This window comes from Anabrus simplex, chromosome 1, assembly GCF_040414725.1.
Source record: "Anabrus simplex isolate iqAnaSimp1 chromosome 1, ASM4041472v1, whole genome shotgun sequence".
In the NCBI taxonomy this organism is placed as follows: domain Eukaryota; kingdom Metazoa; phylum Arthropoda; class Insecta; order Orthoptera; family Tettigoniidae; genus Anabrus; species Anabrus simplex.
The window spans coordinates 577,462,406-577,480,786 of NC_090265.1; the positions used below are offsets into that span (position 1 = coordinate 577,462,406).

The window sequence follows — 18,381 nt, forward strand, 5'->3', positions numbered from 1 at the left end:
ACTTTACAGTCACCTGCTACATACAAACTAACGGTTCATCAAATTCAGATCATTCAGAGAATTCGACAACTTACTCGTCTCAATATTGCTGTGCACTTTCTTTGGATACCTAGTCATAAAGGTATCAAACACAACGAGTATGTTGACCGGCTCGCTAGAGCAGCAACGCATTTGGGCGAACGGCTAGATTCACCAGTGTCTATTCGAGACTACGTGCCACGTATCAAGCAGAGTTCCTGGACGCAAATTGAAGAAGAATGGTATATTACATAAGGGCAACGGGGAAAACAATACGCTGCAGTCCAACCATACCCTCCTCACTCACCTTGGTTCTCCAAATGGAATGCTTGTCGCCGATACATCATTTACAAAACTTGAACACAACGATGGGCATTACAATGCAAGCATCTGACACATTGCTCCATTTACAAAACCTGAACGTAAGCAGATAAAACGTTGGTCGTGTTTCTGAGTGCAAGGCATCAGAGAAAGATATTGCAGCCCAGGCTCTGTGTTCTTCTACCCTCGCCTCGCCCCGCACCGCTTGCTGCTGAACGCCTGATAGATGAGGGGTGGGTAAGGGGACCGGAAGGATAGGTGTGCCTAGTGTTGGCTACTGAATGCATGATTCGAAGCAGTGTATCGATTTATTCAAGTGTCCGAGTGAATCGATTCACAGGAACGGCGAGCTCACGGCACACGATTCAGCTTACTCCCAGCGGACAGTGCTGAGTGGCGCACTCACTGGACGTTGACGGGGAGCCGAGCTTCCGCTGCAGCGAGACAGTGAATCATGGCACATCGAAAGAATCGTGAACGAGCGCGGCTCAGTGAGACACATGATACACACGGCTCCTTATCGGCTCACTGGACACGCGGAGAGCCGAGCTTCCGCTGCAGCGAGACATACAGTGAGCCATAGCACACCGAAAGAATCGTGAACGAGCCGGCTCAGTGAGACACAAGATACGCACGGCTCCTTATCGGCTCACTGCAGCGAGACATACAGTGAGCCATGCTACACTGAAAGAATCGTATGCTACAATGCACTCTCGAGCTCAGCTCATTTGAAAATAATACCCATTTGCATTCACTGTCCTCTTCTTACAGGGAGGTTTAAATAAGAAATGGATTTATTTGCAGTATTAAAAGGCCAATCAATCACAACATAATTCTGAAGTAGCTAGTAAGTAGGTAGGCTATTAGGTTATACTATTTATTAGTTTAATGAATCTTAGTATTATAACTTAGTTGACTTTTGACAATTAAACTCGACTCTAGCCTGCCCTGTGACTATGAGTCATGCTCAACCACTCAAAAGTACCTGTTTTATATTGGGAAGAACGGCTCAGTATTCTCTCAGTTCATATGTCACATCATTGCACAAGACTTCAATCATATGTGGACAGACGCAATAACAGTATATTGAATCAGAAAACCAGCGGGCTACTGTACATCTCGGGTAGCCTATACAAAATATGACGATTTAAAAAATCCTCAGCTGATAGAAAAATAAATATTTTCAAAAATGACTGAGCGAGTTGTCGTGCGGTTAATATCGCGTGGCTATGCGCTTGCATTCGGGGGGTGGTGGGTTCGAATCCCACCGTCGGCAGCCGTTAAGATGGTTTTCCGTAGTTTCCCCATTTTCACACCAGGAAATGCTGGGACTGTACCTTAATTCAGGCCATGGCTGCTACCTTCCTAATCCTAACCTTTCCCACCCTGCGTCGCCGGAAACCTTCCATGTATTAGAGTAACTAGCATTTTTGCTAGGAAAGGAGTCCATAGTATGAAGACCAGATGGCAGCTGCGAGCACTGAATGCTGTTGCTGCTGTCTTACCAGCACATACTGCACAGAAGTAGTAGGAGCAGTGACCAATGAGCCGTGAATCGGATCACTGTATCAATTCAGTAACGTGAACGGAATCAAATGAATCGATTCAGTAAAATGAATCGAATGTCCCATCACTAGGTGCTAGGCTTCGGTCCGTCAGATCGCCACTGATAACGGAGAGATAGCTGAAAGACTTGAAGTTCTCCGGAAGTTTCCGAACTGACACATGCATTCCTTACGACATGAAAGATATAGACTGCTAAACATACTCGTTACAGCGCCCCTGGTTGAAGCACAGCGAACTAACCTTTGCCCGTAACTGTCATGGCGACTGCCACTTCTTGGTCTTGACAGTCAGCCCTTATCATTTCAATGAATTGATGAAATTATAGTGTATGTTATTGCAAATTAAAGATTTATTTAAAAATAAACACGACATTTTCAAACATGCTTAATGTTGCATTGATGTTATAGTGAAATAAGCGCAGTGAATATGTTGAGCATTTGCTTGTTTAAAACAAGAATTATGTATGTAGAAGGATGGATAATTCGGCGCCATGCACTAACAATAAAGTCATTCACTACAGAAAGACATGTTATACGTACAGCAGTTCATTGAGGAATTCACACGCGCAGAGAAAGATACCACTGCCTTTTCATGACATAGGCTACCTTCAGTGTAATTCTGGTGTAATTTTTGAATTTTGCTTCTTGGTCTGGTTTGTTATGTTTTATGCTTTTTGCTACTTATATCTCTACGGCATCCTTTGCCTGTCGTAAGGGACCACTAAATGGGGTAACCCCAGATTCTAAAGTTGAGACAACCGGACCCCAGGTTGAGTGCAGCATTTATTTATTTATTTATTTATTTATTTATTTATTTATTTATTTATTTATTTATTTATTTATTTATTTATTTATTTATTTATTTATTTATTTATTTATTTATTTATTTATGTATTTAGTTTAACCTTGCACACCTTCTCAAAGACCGTACTCCATCACACAAGAACTCCAGATCCTGTCTATGGTAGATTCAGAGGAAATAAGCACATGTTTTGCCTGCAAGTGTCATGGCTGCCAGGGCAGTGGTTCAAGTAGATTCAAAGATGGCCATCAGATTAGCAGTGTATGTTTTTAAGGTCGTTGATTCCTTATCGTATATACTTCCTCACATACAGATAACAGAGTGCTGGTATTTCACTCCCTCTTGCTTCTACATTCCTGTAGAAAGACACTGCAGGCTACTGTTATAGGAGTAATATAGTTTTCTTTTTATAGGTAGATCTGCTAAAATGAAATGCAGTCTTTCAGGTTTAGTGTTCTCTTTGGTTGGTTGGAATCGAGCCCGTGCTTATGAGTCGGACACCACCACTGATCTACCGAGGAAGCTAATAAACCAGTGAACGATGGGTACAACCACGGGTAATGCTGTACAATTTAAAATTTTAATTTAATTTAAGAAGAAGAAGAACATTGGTGCATGGCATCTGTATAGGCTTGGCGGTGACCTAATGAGGTTTAAATGAATGGTGAAGGACCCCCTGCGGGCGGGGGTGGTACAATAACACACACGATATCCCCTGCCTGTCGTAAGAAGCGACTAGGAGGGGTCCTAGGGGCTCTGAACTTTGGAGCGTGGGTTGGCGACCACGGGGCCCTTAGCTGAGTCCAGGCATTGCTTCCAATTACTTGTGCCAGGTTCCTTACTTTCACCTACATTATCGGACCTCCCTTGGTCAACTCTTGTTCTTTTCCGACCTCGATGCTATTAGGTTTCTGACGGCTAGAAAGTCTTTCATTTTCACGCCCTTCGTGGCCCTTGTCTTTCTTCGGCCGATACCTTCATTTTTTGACGTGTCGGATCCCTTCCATTTTTCTCTCTGAGTAGTGTTAATAGAGGATGTTTGCCTAGTTGTACTTCCTCGTAAAACAGTAATCACCACCAGCACCGCAAGCCAGGGGAATTAAGAGTGTGAGGAGGGTTGATTCTAAGAATTGAACCGGGCCGATCGGACCAAAGACAAGCATTCAATCCATTTCGCCACAAAGCCGGACTTTAATTTGCTAAACCTTGGCTACCATCTCCATTGATCTCCATTGACAGTAGCAGAGGCCAGGGCAGTAGCTTGTGTAACAGCACTGACAAAACAGCAGACTACACCGTTGGCTATTGGCTGCAGCTCAGAACGCTTAGGATTCGACATTCACTAAACAAACTATCGAAAAGCGGTAACCTAAGTCTAGTGGTAGGCCACGTCTTGTTCCCAGCATACGTCACTGCTCTGCATATGGAACACCGTTAGACATAACAGTTTTAGTTTGTCTGTTTTTAATAATCGTGAATGCTATTGTGGAAAAATAGGGACATTTGATCACTTCGCAAAAGTTGTGGTAGAAAGCGGGGCAATTTTTGTTAAGTAGGGACTATCATTTTGAAAGAGTGGAAAGTTGACTGTGCAAGCAAAGGAAACTATAATAGATGAAGAAGGGATGAGCTACACGTTAATTAACATGAATGTTCTCAAATAATGAGAAAGTATAGGGACGAAAAGCCTTTGTACTGCACGACACCATTAGAGAAACATGAGGTATTTGGCCTGTAACCCAGAGAGGGGATAAGCCAGCCAGACTCGGCGGGGCAGAGGGGACCAGAGAACAGGTATGTAGAAGATGGGGGATGGGGAGATAGTCGGTAACGGGACGCTGGCTGTCGTGTTGGAATGAGTGAAAGCGAAAATACCGCAAGGTTCACCATTGATGGCCACGCTGTTGTCTGGTCCGCAGCGCTCGAGTAGATTTAAATGTCCTCTACTGATGAGTATATTGATTTGTAGTCCTATTGTCACGAGGTAAACAACTGTCTTGTTCAGTGACTATGCCAAACTTATAAAACATTTTAAAAATATATATTTATTTGAACACCTAAGTACTTACAGTGATCTTCATTATGTCATTTCACCCCATCTACACTGCAATTAAAACTGAGAGGACTTCTCCTCTTGGTGAACCTTACAACCTGACTTTTCATCCCGTTTGCCAACATACTATTGTCTGATGTCCAGCTTCTCACCAAGCAGCCGAAGTTTGAATACCCGTGGATTTTTTGAAATGAAATATTACGTCCCTATCGTTCGGAATTCCGCGTTAACTGCAGGTCCCTTGGCTATGATCGCTAAATCAGCAGTTGCATAAAACTACAAGCTTGCTTGCTTTTTCAACAAAACATACTTCATACTTATATACTTTGAAGAAACTTTTCCTAAAAGTACCATAAAACCAAAGTTGAAAGGTTCTTTACTGGGCTGCGGTAACTTTCGGCAGCTGCATTCAGTGGAATTTTTTCCCACTGACCCGTTAAAAATGTTGGCCGTGCGGTTAGGGGCGTGCAGCTGGGAGCTTGCATCCAGGAGATAGTGGGTTCGAACCCCACTGTTGGCAGCGTTGAAGATTTTCACACCAGGCAAATGCTGGGGCTGTACCTTAGTGAAGGCCACGGCCGCTTTCTTCCCATTCCTAGGCCTTTCCTATCCCATCGTCGCCATAAGACGTATGGCGTATGCCTTTTAGTGCCGCGAGTGTCCGAGGACAAGTTCGGCTCGCCTGATGCAGGTCTTTTGATTTGACACCCGTAGACAACCTGCGTGTCTTGATGAGGATGAAATGATGATGAAGACGACACATACACACAGTCCCCGTGCCAGAGAAATTAACCAATGATGGTTAAAATTCCCGACCCTGCCGGGAATTGAACCCGAGAGCCGGACATAAGACCTATCTGTGTCCGTACGATGTTTTTTTTAAAAGAAAAAAGGGTTGATATAGGCTTACTGTCCGTGAAACTTTTCTCGTTGACACAAGTACAAACATATAACAATGAAATAACAAACTTACACTTACAGTAAGTTAAAAGTACGTACGTATGTATGTATGTATGTATGTATGGATGGATGGATGGATGGATGGATGTATGTACGCGCACGTTTGTACGAGAAAATGGCTGAAATAATTTAATGAAAATCGGTATGTAATGGCAGAGAATAAGGCACTGCAATGTAAGGTATACATAATTTTATTCAAGCTGGGTGAAATGGTAGTTTCGGAGAAGGCCTAACATTGTTGTTAGCGCTCCTATGGATAAATACTGCTTAACAAATGTTATAGAAAATACGAGTACAATGCCTGATCATCTGTATCTTATACAGTTTTACCGTACCGGCTATGATAACAGTGTGTTCATGAATTTAGTTTTATTTGTTTGTTGCTTATTCCATATCGACAACGTACCGACTATGATAACAGGAATGTTCATGAATGTATACTTTCGTTGCTTAGTCCATATCAAAGCTGAGCACCGCTAAAATGGAAATATTTTTCAAACGTGCTGAGTAGCGATGGTAGTGGTTTCTGTCGTGACTGTCCCCTAAGGTGAAAAACCGCGTGGTCATCGGCCCTTATTGACAAGGGGAATTGTGAAGATGCCTATCAAAATGTGAGAAAATCATAAAGGTCCGATCGCTATAAGAATAAGACAAGATGGAGTTATGAAAGGAGGAAGGAGAGCTTTCTTTACATTAAATGCCCTAATATTACAGAATCGACAGAAACATAAATGTGAAGGCCTACGATATCGAAAGCCCATGAAATTGATCAACAATAAAATTTCATTAACTACTGTTTGTTGGGACTGCTTTGTCTATTCCGCTGTCACTCATATCTGATGGACGGCAACATGTCACGCCCTGGTTCATACATGTTCTGATCACTACTGGTACGTAACACTGCTTCATCATAGTATTTAAGCTATTCGACCCCTGCTATGAGTCGCCGATAGGAATGGGAAGTCTGCACACTTAACGGAAAATGTTAGAGCAATGTTCACTGCTGTCTGTGGCCGTGGCTTTCCAGCTCTGGAACTTGACATTGTCAGAACGCCAGGGTTCGTGAAAAGTAAGAAACGGTGCCGTTTCTTATTTGATCAAACATTTCATATGATAGCATTGCTTGGGAGAAAGGAGACGAGCTACTCGATTAAAGAAGTATTCAAATTTACCTTACATAACAATGACATTTACAGTAAGATACAAAAGTTGAAAACTAGAAAAGCAGCTGGAATTGATAAGATTTCTGGGGATATACCGGTACTAAAGGCAATGGGTTGGGATATAGTACCATATCTGAAATACTTATTCGATTATTGTTTGGTTGAAGGAGCTATACCAAATGAATGGAGAGTTGCTATAGTAGTCCCTGTATATAAAGGAAATGGTGATAGACATAAAGCTGAAAATTACAGGCCAGTCAGTTTGACATACATTGCATGTAAGCTTTGGGAAAGCATTCTTTCTGATTATATTAGACATGTTTGCAAATTATTATTATTTTTTTTTTTGCTAGGGGCTTTACGTCGCACCGACACAGATAGGTCTTATGGCGACGATGGGATAGGAAAGGCCTAGGAGTTGGAAGGAAGCGGCCGTGGCCTTAATTAAGGTACAGCCCCAGCATTTGCTTGGTGTGAAAATGGGAAACCACGGAAAACCATCTTCAGGGCTGCCGATAGTGGGATTCGAACCTACTATCGCCCGGATGCAAGCTCACAGCCGCGCGCCTCTACGCGCACGGCCAACTCGCCCGGTGTTTGCAAAATTAATAACTGGTTTGATAGAAGGCAGTTTGGGTTTGGGAAACTGAAGCTCAAGTTGTAGGATTCCAGCAAGATATAGCAGATATCCTGGATTCGGGAGGTCAAATGGACTGCATTGCGATTGATCTATCTAAGGCATTTGATAGGTTAGATCACGGGAGACAACTGGCAAAAATGAGTGCTATTGGACTGAGTGACTGAATGGGTGGCTATATTTCTAGAAAATATATCTCAGAGAATTAGAGTAGGCGAAGCTTTATCTGACCTTGTAATAATTAAGAGGGGAATTCTTCAAGGCAGTGTTATTGAACCTTTGTTTTCTTATATATATATCAATGGTACGTGTAAAGAAGTGGAATCAGAGATAAGGCTGTTTGCAGATGATGTTATTCTGTACAGAGTAATAAATAAGTTACAAGATTGTGAGCAACTGCAAAATGACATCGATAATGTTGTGAGATGGACAGTAGGCAATGGTATGATGATAAACGGGGTTAAACGTCAGGTTGTGAGTTTCACAAATAAGAAGAGTCCTCTCAGTTTTAATTACTGTGTTGATGGGGTGAAAGTTCCTTTTGGGGATCATTGTAAGTACCCAGGTGTTAATATAAGAAACGATCTTCATTGGGGTAATCACATAAATATGATTGTTAACAAAGGGTATAGATCTCTGCACATGGTTGTGAGGGTATTTAGGGGATGTAGTAAGGATGTAAAGGAGAGGGGCCGGCCCCGTGGTGTAGGGGTAGCGTGCTTGCTTCTCACCCGGAGGCCCCGGGTTCGATTCCCGGCCAGGTCAGGGATTTTTACCTGGACTTGAGGGCTGGTTCGAGGTCCACTCAGCCTACGTGATTAGAATTGAGGAGCTATCTGACGGTGAGATAGCGGCCCCGGTCTAGAAAGCCAAGAATAACGGCCGAGAGGATTCATCGTGCTGACCACACGACACCTCGTAATCTGCAGGCCTTCGGGCTGAGCAGCGGTCGCTTGGTAGGCCAAGGCCCTTCAAGGGCTGTAGTGCCATGGGGTTTGGTTTGGTTTGGTTTTTATGTAAAGGAGAGGGCATATAAGTTTCTGGTAATACCCCAACTAGAGTATGGTTCCAGTGTATGGGACCCCTCACCAGGATTACTTGATTCAAGAACTGGAAAGAATCCAAAGAAAAGCAGCTCGATTTGTTCTGGGTGATTTCCGACAAAAGAGTAGCGTTATAAAAATGTTGCAAAGTTTGGGCTGGGAAGACTTGGGAGAAAGAAGACGAGCTGCTCGACTAAGTGGTATGTTCCGAACTGTCAGTGGAGAGATGGCGTGGAATGACATCAGTAGACGAATAAGTTTGAGTGGTGTCTTTAAAAGTAGGAAAGATCACAATATGAAGATAAATTTGAAATTCAAGAGGACAAATTGGTGTAAATATTCGTTTATAGGAAGAGGAGTTAGAGATTGGAATAACTTAGCAAGGGAGATGTTCAATACATTTCCAATTTCTTTGCGATCATTTAAGAAAAGGCTAGGAAAACAACAGATAGGGTATCTGCCACCTGGGCGACTGCCCTAAATGCAGATCAGTAGTGATTGATTGACTGATTGTTTGTTTGTTTGTTTGTTTGTTTGTTTGATTGATTGATTGATTGATTGATTGATTGATTGATTGATTGATTGATTGATTGATTGATTGATTGATTGATTGATTGATAATGTAATCTGCCAAGAATACTGGGGTCATTGTAAACACCTGCTGTAAGTCGAGCTCAGTTTAATGTTTGTCTGTGTCTGTTCCAGCATCGCGAGAAAATTTACGGATGGATTTTAATGAAACTTGGTATTTCAATTTAGAACAAGTTTGAGTACGGTCTTAGCTTTAAGTTGTTCAAAAAATGTCAACAGGAAGGGGTGCTTCAGAAGGGGCTTAAAACATAAAACTCGGTGTAGGCCCTATCTCTCCTACGGTCGGTTTTACCCAAAATACTCTTGGCGAAATTTCGTTTTATACCTTTTTTCGATACAATGAAAAATAAGGGAAATGTATCAGTTGCAGTCGTATGAAAGTTGTCCAAGAGCCGGTAACTAACTCTATAGACGGTAAAAAGAGTTACTATGGATCAACGTTTCGGTGATGGCGGCGGTGGTGGTGATTATTGTTTTAAGAGGAAGTACAACTCAGCAGCCATTCTCTGTTAACATTTAATCAGAGAGAGAGAAAAAAGAAGGGGTCCAACACTTCGAAAAATGAAAGTATCGGGCAAAGAAAGACAAGGACCACGAAGGACGTGAAAATGAAAGACTTCTTAAGCCTCGCAACCTGATAGGCCTACCATCGGGGTCGAAAAAGAACAAGAGTCGACCGACGGAGGTCGAATAGGTTGGATGAAGGGAGGAGCCTAGCACAAGTGGAAGAAATGCCATGACTCAGCTAAGGGTTTCATAGTCGCCAATTACTACTACTACTACTACTACTACTATTACTACAACCTGTTTTCCAGTCAATGACCGGGTCAGGGATGGGATGAATGAAGCCCCCAACTTGCGGCGAGGATAGGAATTGTGCCGGCTGCCGAGGTCTGTCGCACTCCTCTGGGGCAATGATTAATGGCTGACAGATGACATGCAATGATAGTGGAGAGTGTTGCTGGAATGAAAGATGACAGGGGAAACCGGAGAAAAACCTCTCCCGCCTCCGCTTTGTCCAGCACAAATCTTACATGGAGTGACCGGGATTTGAACCACGGTATCCAGCGGTGAGAGGCCGGCGCGATGCCACCTGAGCCACGGAGGCTCATAGTCGCCAACTCACGCCCCCAAATTAAGAGCCTCTGGGGCCCCTTTTAGTCGCCTCTTACGACAGGCAAGGGATACCGCCCCCACCCACAGGGGGTCCAGCAACTTTGAAAGACTTTACACATCCGCCAGTATTGTTAAAAATATTAACCCGTTACGAAGTACAACTGAGCAACCATCCTCTATCAACCCTAAATCACAAGGGAAAAAGGAAGAGGCCCCGACACTTCGAAGGATGACATCATTGATAAAAGAAAAGAAAGGACCACGAAGGGCGTTGAGACGGAGGATTCCCTAGACCTCGCAAACCTAATACTGTCGGGGACGGAAGAGAACAAGAGTTGACCAAGGGAGGTCAGAAAGGAAAGATGACAGCAAGAAGGCACAAGTAAGTGGAAGCACTGCCAAACTCAGCTGGGAGAACTGTGGTTGTCAACCCACGCTCCCAAGTTAAGAGCCCCTTGTTCCCCAATAAGTCGCATGGTACAAAAGGCAGGGGATACCGTGTGTTTATTTTACTGCTCCCACCCACAGGGAGTATCACAAGTATTGTGCATAAGGCTGTAATGCAATGTTCGACTTATCTGCAAACTTCTAGTAGGTACAATATGACGAATGTTACCGGGGGCTAATTAAATTCATGTGGTAAAACTTATATGTTTTAAGTTTTAAGTACCAAAGCCAAACACCATGGCGCAACAGCCCCGAAAGGCCTTGGTCTACCAAACGACCGCTGCTCAGCGCGAAGGCCTGCATATTACGAGGTGTCGTGTGGTCGGCACGACGGATCCTCGGCCGTTATTCTTGGCTTTCAAGACCGGCTTTTTAAGTACATGCTTCTATTATGGCATGAATAGCGTGCCACAGCGAAAATCACCCCATGTTGTATTAGAATTTTCGCATGCGCTAACCCGTACTCTCGCTTTACAACCGTGTTTTGTCTACTGATATGGCAGCGCATATGTGAAAAATAATTGCGGCTCTGTAGGCGACATTAATTTGCTATTGTCAGCTGTTAAATCTGAGTGAGTGTTTGCTGATCGTTCGATTCTATTAAAATCTTAAAGAAGGGGTTGTGAAAGTAAACGAAGAAATACGGTAGTTTAAGTGGTGGACTTTCTCCTTCTTTTGACAAGAGGTGGGACTGAAAGGATTTCAAATAGGCCAAATCTACCTGACTTAAGGTCCATTTTATGACTCTTATTATAAGAGCAGGAGCGTGTAGTAGTATTATTGTACGACATACTAAACCGGTTTTTGTCGGACACGGATTGTGCCGTTACCGTTACTCTGTGTTGGAGCAGGAAAACAGGCTCAGACCTACTGATATACGTGTCAGTGGTGTAAGAACACTGCAGCGGGTTGGATCATCCATCCGAAGCCAGCGCCGTCTGTTTATTGCAGTGACTCGTCGATTTTGTGAAAAGTTATTACATCACCGAAGAAGTTTACGTTACCCGTGTACTGTGCCGTCGTTACGTTATTTTGGTGGCGTGTGTCTCGTACGCCCTCTTATCATGCCCGAAGCCAAACCCTTTGAAAGACTGCCGAAAACTGTAGTACCAACACATTACGATCTACATTTAAAGCCAGATCTTAAGACCTTCGTATTCGAAGGCAAGGTGACCGTAAATATTCAGGTAATTAAATGTCGTTTCAGTTTGCTTTACACTCTCCTGTGCATCATATAAACATTCGGTGTCATGAATGTTTGCAAGTGTATATTGTATTTTTCAGGTGAAGTGCACCACCGAAACAGTTGTACTAAATGCTCTGGATTTAGTTATTAAAAATGTAGAGTACACTACTGCAAGTGGTTGTTGTCATAAACCGTCAAGTACATATCTATCTGTTGAAGATGAAACGTTTACTCTGACATTTCCTGAACCAATACCCACTGGTGAAGGTTCACTTATGTTTGAATTCACTGGTGAAATCAACGATAAAATGAAGGGGTTTTATAGAAGCAAATATTCAAGGTAAGGGTATCTGTATTTCTATGTAGTATTCAAGTGAAGTAACTTATTCAAAACTGTTTTCATGCAAGTCTGCCTTTGTGCCATTAAAATGTTTAAGGGAAACCTATTGCATGTAGGGCCTATAGTGAACTAAATAAATAGTTGGTAGAGGTTATCATAGAAAAGAAGTTCCATAAGTCATTTCCGAGATGAATCGTTACATTTAGGCTACTGTGTTGTTCAGCAAACGAATGAATGGGTAGATCATGGTATGTTCGTCCTACTCCTAGGATGTATATTCTGGTAATGTTGTGATTTTATAATTCATTTTCTCCATATTCTTGATATTGCCATTGTAACACATTGTATGATGGGAACTCTAGATATATGTATAGGCCCTTGCTGTGTTCGTAGTAGTGTTTTGTGTGTAGGTCTTTGCTGTCTTGCTGAAAAAGGTTCTCGATCGTTAACAAATTTATTGATTCAATTCTCTCGTGTTTAGAGAGTTATTCCTTATTATAACGCTATCATTTGTTCAGAGCATTCGTTGGTGCAGTAAAGAGGGTGGCAACAAAATTGAGGTCACTATTTTAGAGCTGCCATTTGAATGACTTATGCATCTCTGTAGTAATATACTGTATAAGGATTTTCTAGTATTATTCAAAATTTAATTTTATGTCTGTAATTTGCGTTAGAACAGTCCTGTGACAGATGTTACATACTCCAATACTTCCTTGGGGGCCAGTGACCTAGATGTTAGACCCCTTTAAACAGCAGGCATCATCACCCCTTCCGCTACTTATGGTTGTCCCCCATGACAATGAAAAATGGTTTGCAATATTCTGCTGCCTAACAGGATTCTGACTGTTCTTTGTAAGACACTTTTCATTTTTCTTTTACACAAAATTGTGTGTTAATTCATTGTAGAAACTAGTGTGCACCAGACAGACAGACAGACAGACAGGACTTAAGTTTAAAACAGGACAAGGTGTGCTACTATAAAGCTCTTTATCATCATACTGTTTTGTCCAGACTTCCAAAGCTTTTCTCGGAAACAGTCCATTATGATCCATTATGACAAGACAAGCAAGTAAATCTTAGGCACCATGCCACTCAAGATAATGAGGGTCGGTAGCACTCTCAACCTACTCACATTCTTAAAGGATCAGATAAGAGCCATATTTCCATAAAAGAAATTAATAAAACGTTTCTCGGTTCCGGTAAGTTTAAACCAGCGGTTGGCAATATATTAAGCAAATTTATAATATTGTGTGGCACTTCTGTATCTGTGCCACCGATGATTCACAGCGGTTTATTTATCATATAGCTACACATTATAGTTAAGCATGTAAAATTAACAATAGGCCTACTTTCCTTATATTATAAATATTACACTGAGATATCTAAATTGGTCATCGTCATTTGACATCGTCATTTGCCACCAGGAAGTCGGTGAAGTTCCCATTATAGGACCTGGCCTTGCAGTCCTGTATAATGTGGTGGATGGTCTGCTTGTCAGCTCTGTCACATTTTGGAGATTGTAATTTCTTCCTCTTATGGAGAGCATGTGCGCACCTGCCATGGTTGGTTCATATTCTATTTAAGGCAGACCAAATTCTACAAGGCTGTTTAATTGCAGGAGGTTTCCTCGAGATGCAGGGTAGAATTTGACAGCTTAGAGGGCAGTTTTCTTACCAGCTTTGCTTCCAGGAACTAACAAGTTTGAAGTTTGTCATAGTTAATTTCCAACCAGTGATTGTTGCTGGGTGTCTGGATACTAGTTGGTGTCTTTGTAAATCCTCCATGTCATTATGTATCGGAAGCTGAGGTTTGTTAAAAATTTTCTTGTACTCTCGAAGAAGAGAGTTCCAATATAAATGGTCCGTTATTGGAGAGTTCCGCCGAAGGTCTGGAGGAAGTATATGACTCCAGATTGGTAACCAGATGGTGGGTGTTGTTCTTATAGTTCCATTGATAATTAGCATTGTACTGTTTAGCTGAGTGTCAACTTGTGTGAGTGCTGTTTAGCTACACTGTCATTGCTTGTAGTGGGCAATAACTGAGGGTGGTGGTGTATCAGGAGGTGATACATACGGGGTTGACTGTATTCTCCTTATTGGCAGCTAACTGTACTAAGATTTGATCCTGTACTACAGCATGTACAATATGTACATTAATTTTGCCAGAATTTACGAACCATGAATTAATATATTTTATAATGACTAGACATCCAAATTGTAGATTGAATTGATCACAGCGTAAGACCATTATATTTAGTGTTAAGTTAAGTTTACTATTAAGTTTCGATGTTTATAGTTTTAATTCTTGACCTTAAGATTTAGTATTAGGTTGAAGATCCCCATAACTAGGGTGAAACATGTCCCTAACTGGTGTTTTTAATTCATGTAGAATTTAATCGCTAAAAATATAGCCTATACTCGTATTGAAAAGGTGGACACAATAATTTTAATCTTGAAAGTGTTTTACTTATTGTATCTTCAATATGGACCAAATGAGATTTGATACTATCTTGTTAGCTAGCACAGAAAACGGCTTACATATTATGCAAAGGTCAGTGCTTGTAAAACGAAAGTGATGGTTATTAGCAAAAGTGTGACCTGAACTTGTAATGTTCAACCAGACCCCCTCTAGGGACACCAAGACCTTGACGTCAGTGTGGGGGCTTGTGTGCTTGTTGATCCCGAGGGCTGTGCCAGCTGAGGGTTACCCATGTTGGATTGGTCTCGGTGTAGGGTCAAACTTACAAGGTGTCTTCCGAGTTGCCTGAGAGGTGTCTGTGGTCTTTAGTTTTCATAACTATTTCTACCCTTCTATTCTCACCTTCATAAATTTCATTTCTAGCCACTCTCTCTGCCTCGGGTAGAATAGGTTAGTACGGAGGTTTTATCCTACCCCAATCACAAGTTTCGGGTCGTGGTGAGGTGATGCATGGCTACTGGGAGAGTAGTTCTTAGCGGCCCGCCCCAGTCACAAGTTTCGGGTCGTGGCGAGGTGATGCATGGCTACTGGGAGAGTAGTTCTTAACGACCCCTTTCCAGATACCGGGCGCCCTCTGGAGTATATAGTCTTGCCCTCGGTATGTCAGGGCTCCGCCGAAGGTCGACCTTTTATATCCCGGGCACTCGTGGGACTATGCATGGTTTATGAGTTTGGTTTTGATTCATTGAAAGCTGCAGGCCTTAAAACTGCGTCCTTTAATTGTTCAGTTAGGAAACATAAACGTTTCAGTTGTGTTGACCTGTCTAGTAAGGAAGTTTCTGAAGAGTGTTTGCCACGATTTCTGATTGCGACCATAATCGATGGACAGAGCTTTCAGAGAACCCATTTCTGATAAGCATTGCTGTGGAAGGTCTTGTTGGTGAAGTAGAGAAATGAGGAAATTGCGGTATGGTAGTATACTCATTAAGACTAATACACTCGTGCAGACTAAAAAGTTATTGGAAGCCAAAATGTTCGGGCCAGTGCCAGTTAAGATTGAGAGCCACAAGTCCTTTAACTACTGCAAAGGAGTTATCTTTCATAGGGACTTGATTAAGGCCTCCGATGATGACCTTATCCGGAGCCTTGCTCGTAGAGGTGTGTCAGACGTTAAACGTCTTAAGAGGCATGTTGGTGACAACCTCTACGACATGGGGGCTTTCATCTTAACTTTCAATCTTGAGAAACTGCCCGAACGTATTAAGGTATCCATGTACACACTTACTGTTTGGCCATATTTTCCTTCTCCTATGAGGTGCTACAACTGCCAGCGGTTTGGCTACTCCTCACCACGCTGCCAGGGATCAGCAATGTGGAAAACAGGTGCATGCCGGTGCGGAGTGCACACCACCACCAGTGTGTGTTAACTGCACCACCAAATGGAATAATAAAATGTGATATTTTAATGATAACACATTGTAAGTAGTATTGAATAGGTGGATAACCTTACCTCTGTTTTTGAATGCACTGGGGAGCACGCCCCTCGGTCCAAGGAATGCCCTACATTTAAACAGGAAAAAAAGATCCAAGAGATTAAGACTCTGGATAAACTTTCTTATCCATAGGCACGGAAGAAGTATAAATCAATGGCTCCTCCGGAATTTTCCGTCTCCTTTTCAGAGAAGGCTGCTAGTGTACGCATATCTCCCGTAAGCTTTGTACCCTCTGTCCCACCATCAACTCCGCGAACATCAAGTACCCAGCAAGTAATCGTCAAACCACAGGTTCAGCAGTCAGCAAGCACGTCATTGCCGAAGACGTCCGAGAAGAACTCTTCCCGGACACATTCGGCTCGGAAGTCCTCCCTCAGAAGGGCAGGGGAAAAGACTTCCCCAACAAAGGCTGGAAAATCACCTTCCAGCCATCTTTCAACTGGCCCGAAAAAGGAGGAGAAAGGGAAGCCTAAATGCTCCCGTACACATTTGGAGAATAAACCTTCTCCAATGAGGCCGGGGGTCCCAGGAAACCCAAAAAAGCCTGGCAAGTCATCTGTCTTAATTTAAGTATTCGAGAACGGTACGCAAGAGTGAGGGAACATGATGTTCCTCTACTCGATCACATTCTGTGGAACGAAGTTCTCTCAAGAAGAAGGTCCACCACTCGCGATCAATGAGATCACCGCCTGCGGAGTGCGTGGCTACCGCGTCTCCCACTTCTTCTAAGGAGACGATGGAGACTGAACCACTCATTATCTTGGATGATGACAATACCAACAAGAACAGCGGAAACTGGCAGGTAGCTGACCGAAAGAAGGGCAAGCAATTGTCCTAATTTTGCAACACTACCAGTCCACACAATGGCACTATCGCAGTGGAACTGCAATAGTTATCACTGTCACCTAGCTGAGTTACGTCAATTGATGTCCGTCTATGCGGCCTCCATAGTCTGTCTACAGGAATCTCGTTTGATTCCTGGACACGAGACGACTATGAGAGGATATCGTCTTTATTCTAAAGACAGAGTAGCTGTGGATGGCATGGCTACTGGGGGCATTTGTACCCTAGTTCGCTGCGACATCTTCAGCAACAATCTTCCATTCTGTACTCAGCTAAATGCAGTTGAGGTTCACACTCTGTTGCCAGTAATGACAACGGTGCGCAATGTGTACATTCCACCGGACAATGATATTTAAATGCGTGCACTACAAGATTTGATCACTCAGTTACCTCCTTCTTTCCTCATGCTGGGAGACGTGAACGCCCGTAACACACTTTGGGGTTCTCCGTCTTCCTGTGCTAGGGGGGAGATGCTCGAGAGATTGATAAACCTGTTCGACCTTTGAGTGCTTAATACAGGGGAACCGACACATTTCAGCAGTGCACATGGCACATTCTCACACCCGGATGTCACTTTGTGCAGCCGTGCGCTAGTTCCCCTGCTATGGTGGCAAGTACACGATGACCTCTGTGATAGTGACCACTTCCCGATAATTCTGTCCGTCTTGAATGAAAGACAGTCCGAAGTACCCAAGCGCTGGTTACTTCGGTGGGCAAATTGGCCAGAATTTTCCAAACACGCAGTGATGGCTGATGATGTGCTGGAGTCTATTGACGACAACGTTTCTTCCATTACTACTGGAATTTTGGCTGCTGCAGAGAAAACAATTCCTTCCTCGTCCGGTATTCGTCACAGGAAACAGGTCCAATGGTGGACAGACAAAATTGCAGCAGCCATACCTGATCACCGACGAGCTTTTAAGCACTATCGTCGGAATCCTACGATGGCCATTCATATCACACTTAAGCATCTGCGTGCGATGGCCCGTTTTTTGATTCGAGAAAGTAAGAAAGCACAATTAAAAATAGGAAAGAATTTCCACCAATCAATACTTGTTTTTTATTGCTTATATTAAGCTACAGCTGTAGCAATAAAAAACAAGTATTGATTGGTGGAAATTCTTTCCTATTTTTAATTGTGTAATTCGTCAATACGGAAATGAAGATTACAGATTACGAAAGTAAGAAAGCTACGTGGGAAAGGTATGTGTCTTTCATGATGGCATGTACTCCATTATCGCAGGTATGGACAAAACTCCGCCGTATTGTCGGAGTATAGAATGTGCCCTCAGTCCCTGGTATCTCCATTATTGGAGATATTGTTACGATTCCTTCAGTCATTGCAGGCCACATCACATCACATTTTGCAGATACGTCCAGTTCTG

General features: G+C 42.8%; 1 protein-coding gene across 2 annotated transcripts in view; it reads left to right on the top strand.

The window, feature by feature from the left end:
• Nucleotides 1-11,239: 11,239 nt before the first annotated feature.
• The window catches only part of Psa (puromycin-sensitive aminopeptidase), a 165,546-nt gene continuing 158,404 nt past the window's right edge, over nucleotides 11,240-18,381 (top strand). The window contains exons 1-2 of one of the 2 annotated variants that reach the window (XM_067135579.2): nucleotides 11,240-11,903; nucleotides 12,001-12,242. In XM_067135579.2, coding sequence (XP_066991680.2) covers nucleotides 11,457-11,903; nucleotides 12,001-12,242 — 689 coding nt within the window. In that variant the 5' untranslated portion in view covers nucleotides 11,240-11,456. The remainder of the gene's footprint in view (nucleotides 11,904-12,000; nucleotides 12,243-18,381) is intronic. The other variant, XM_067135580.2, reaches the window with a different exon arrangement.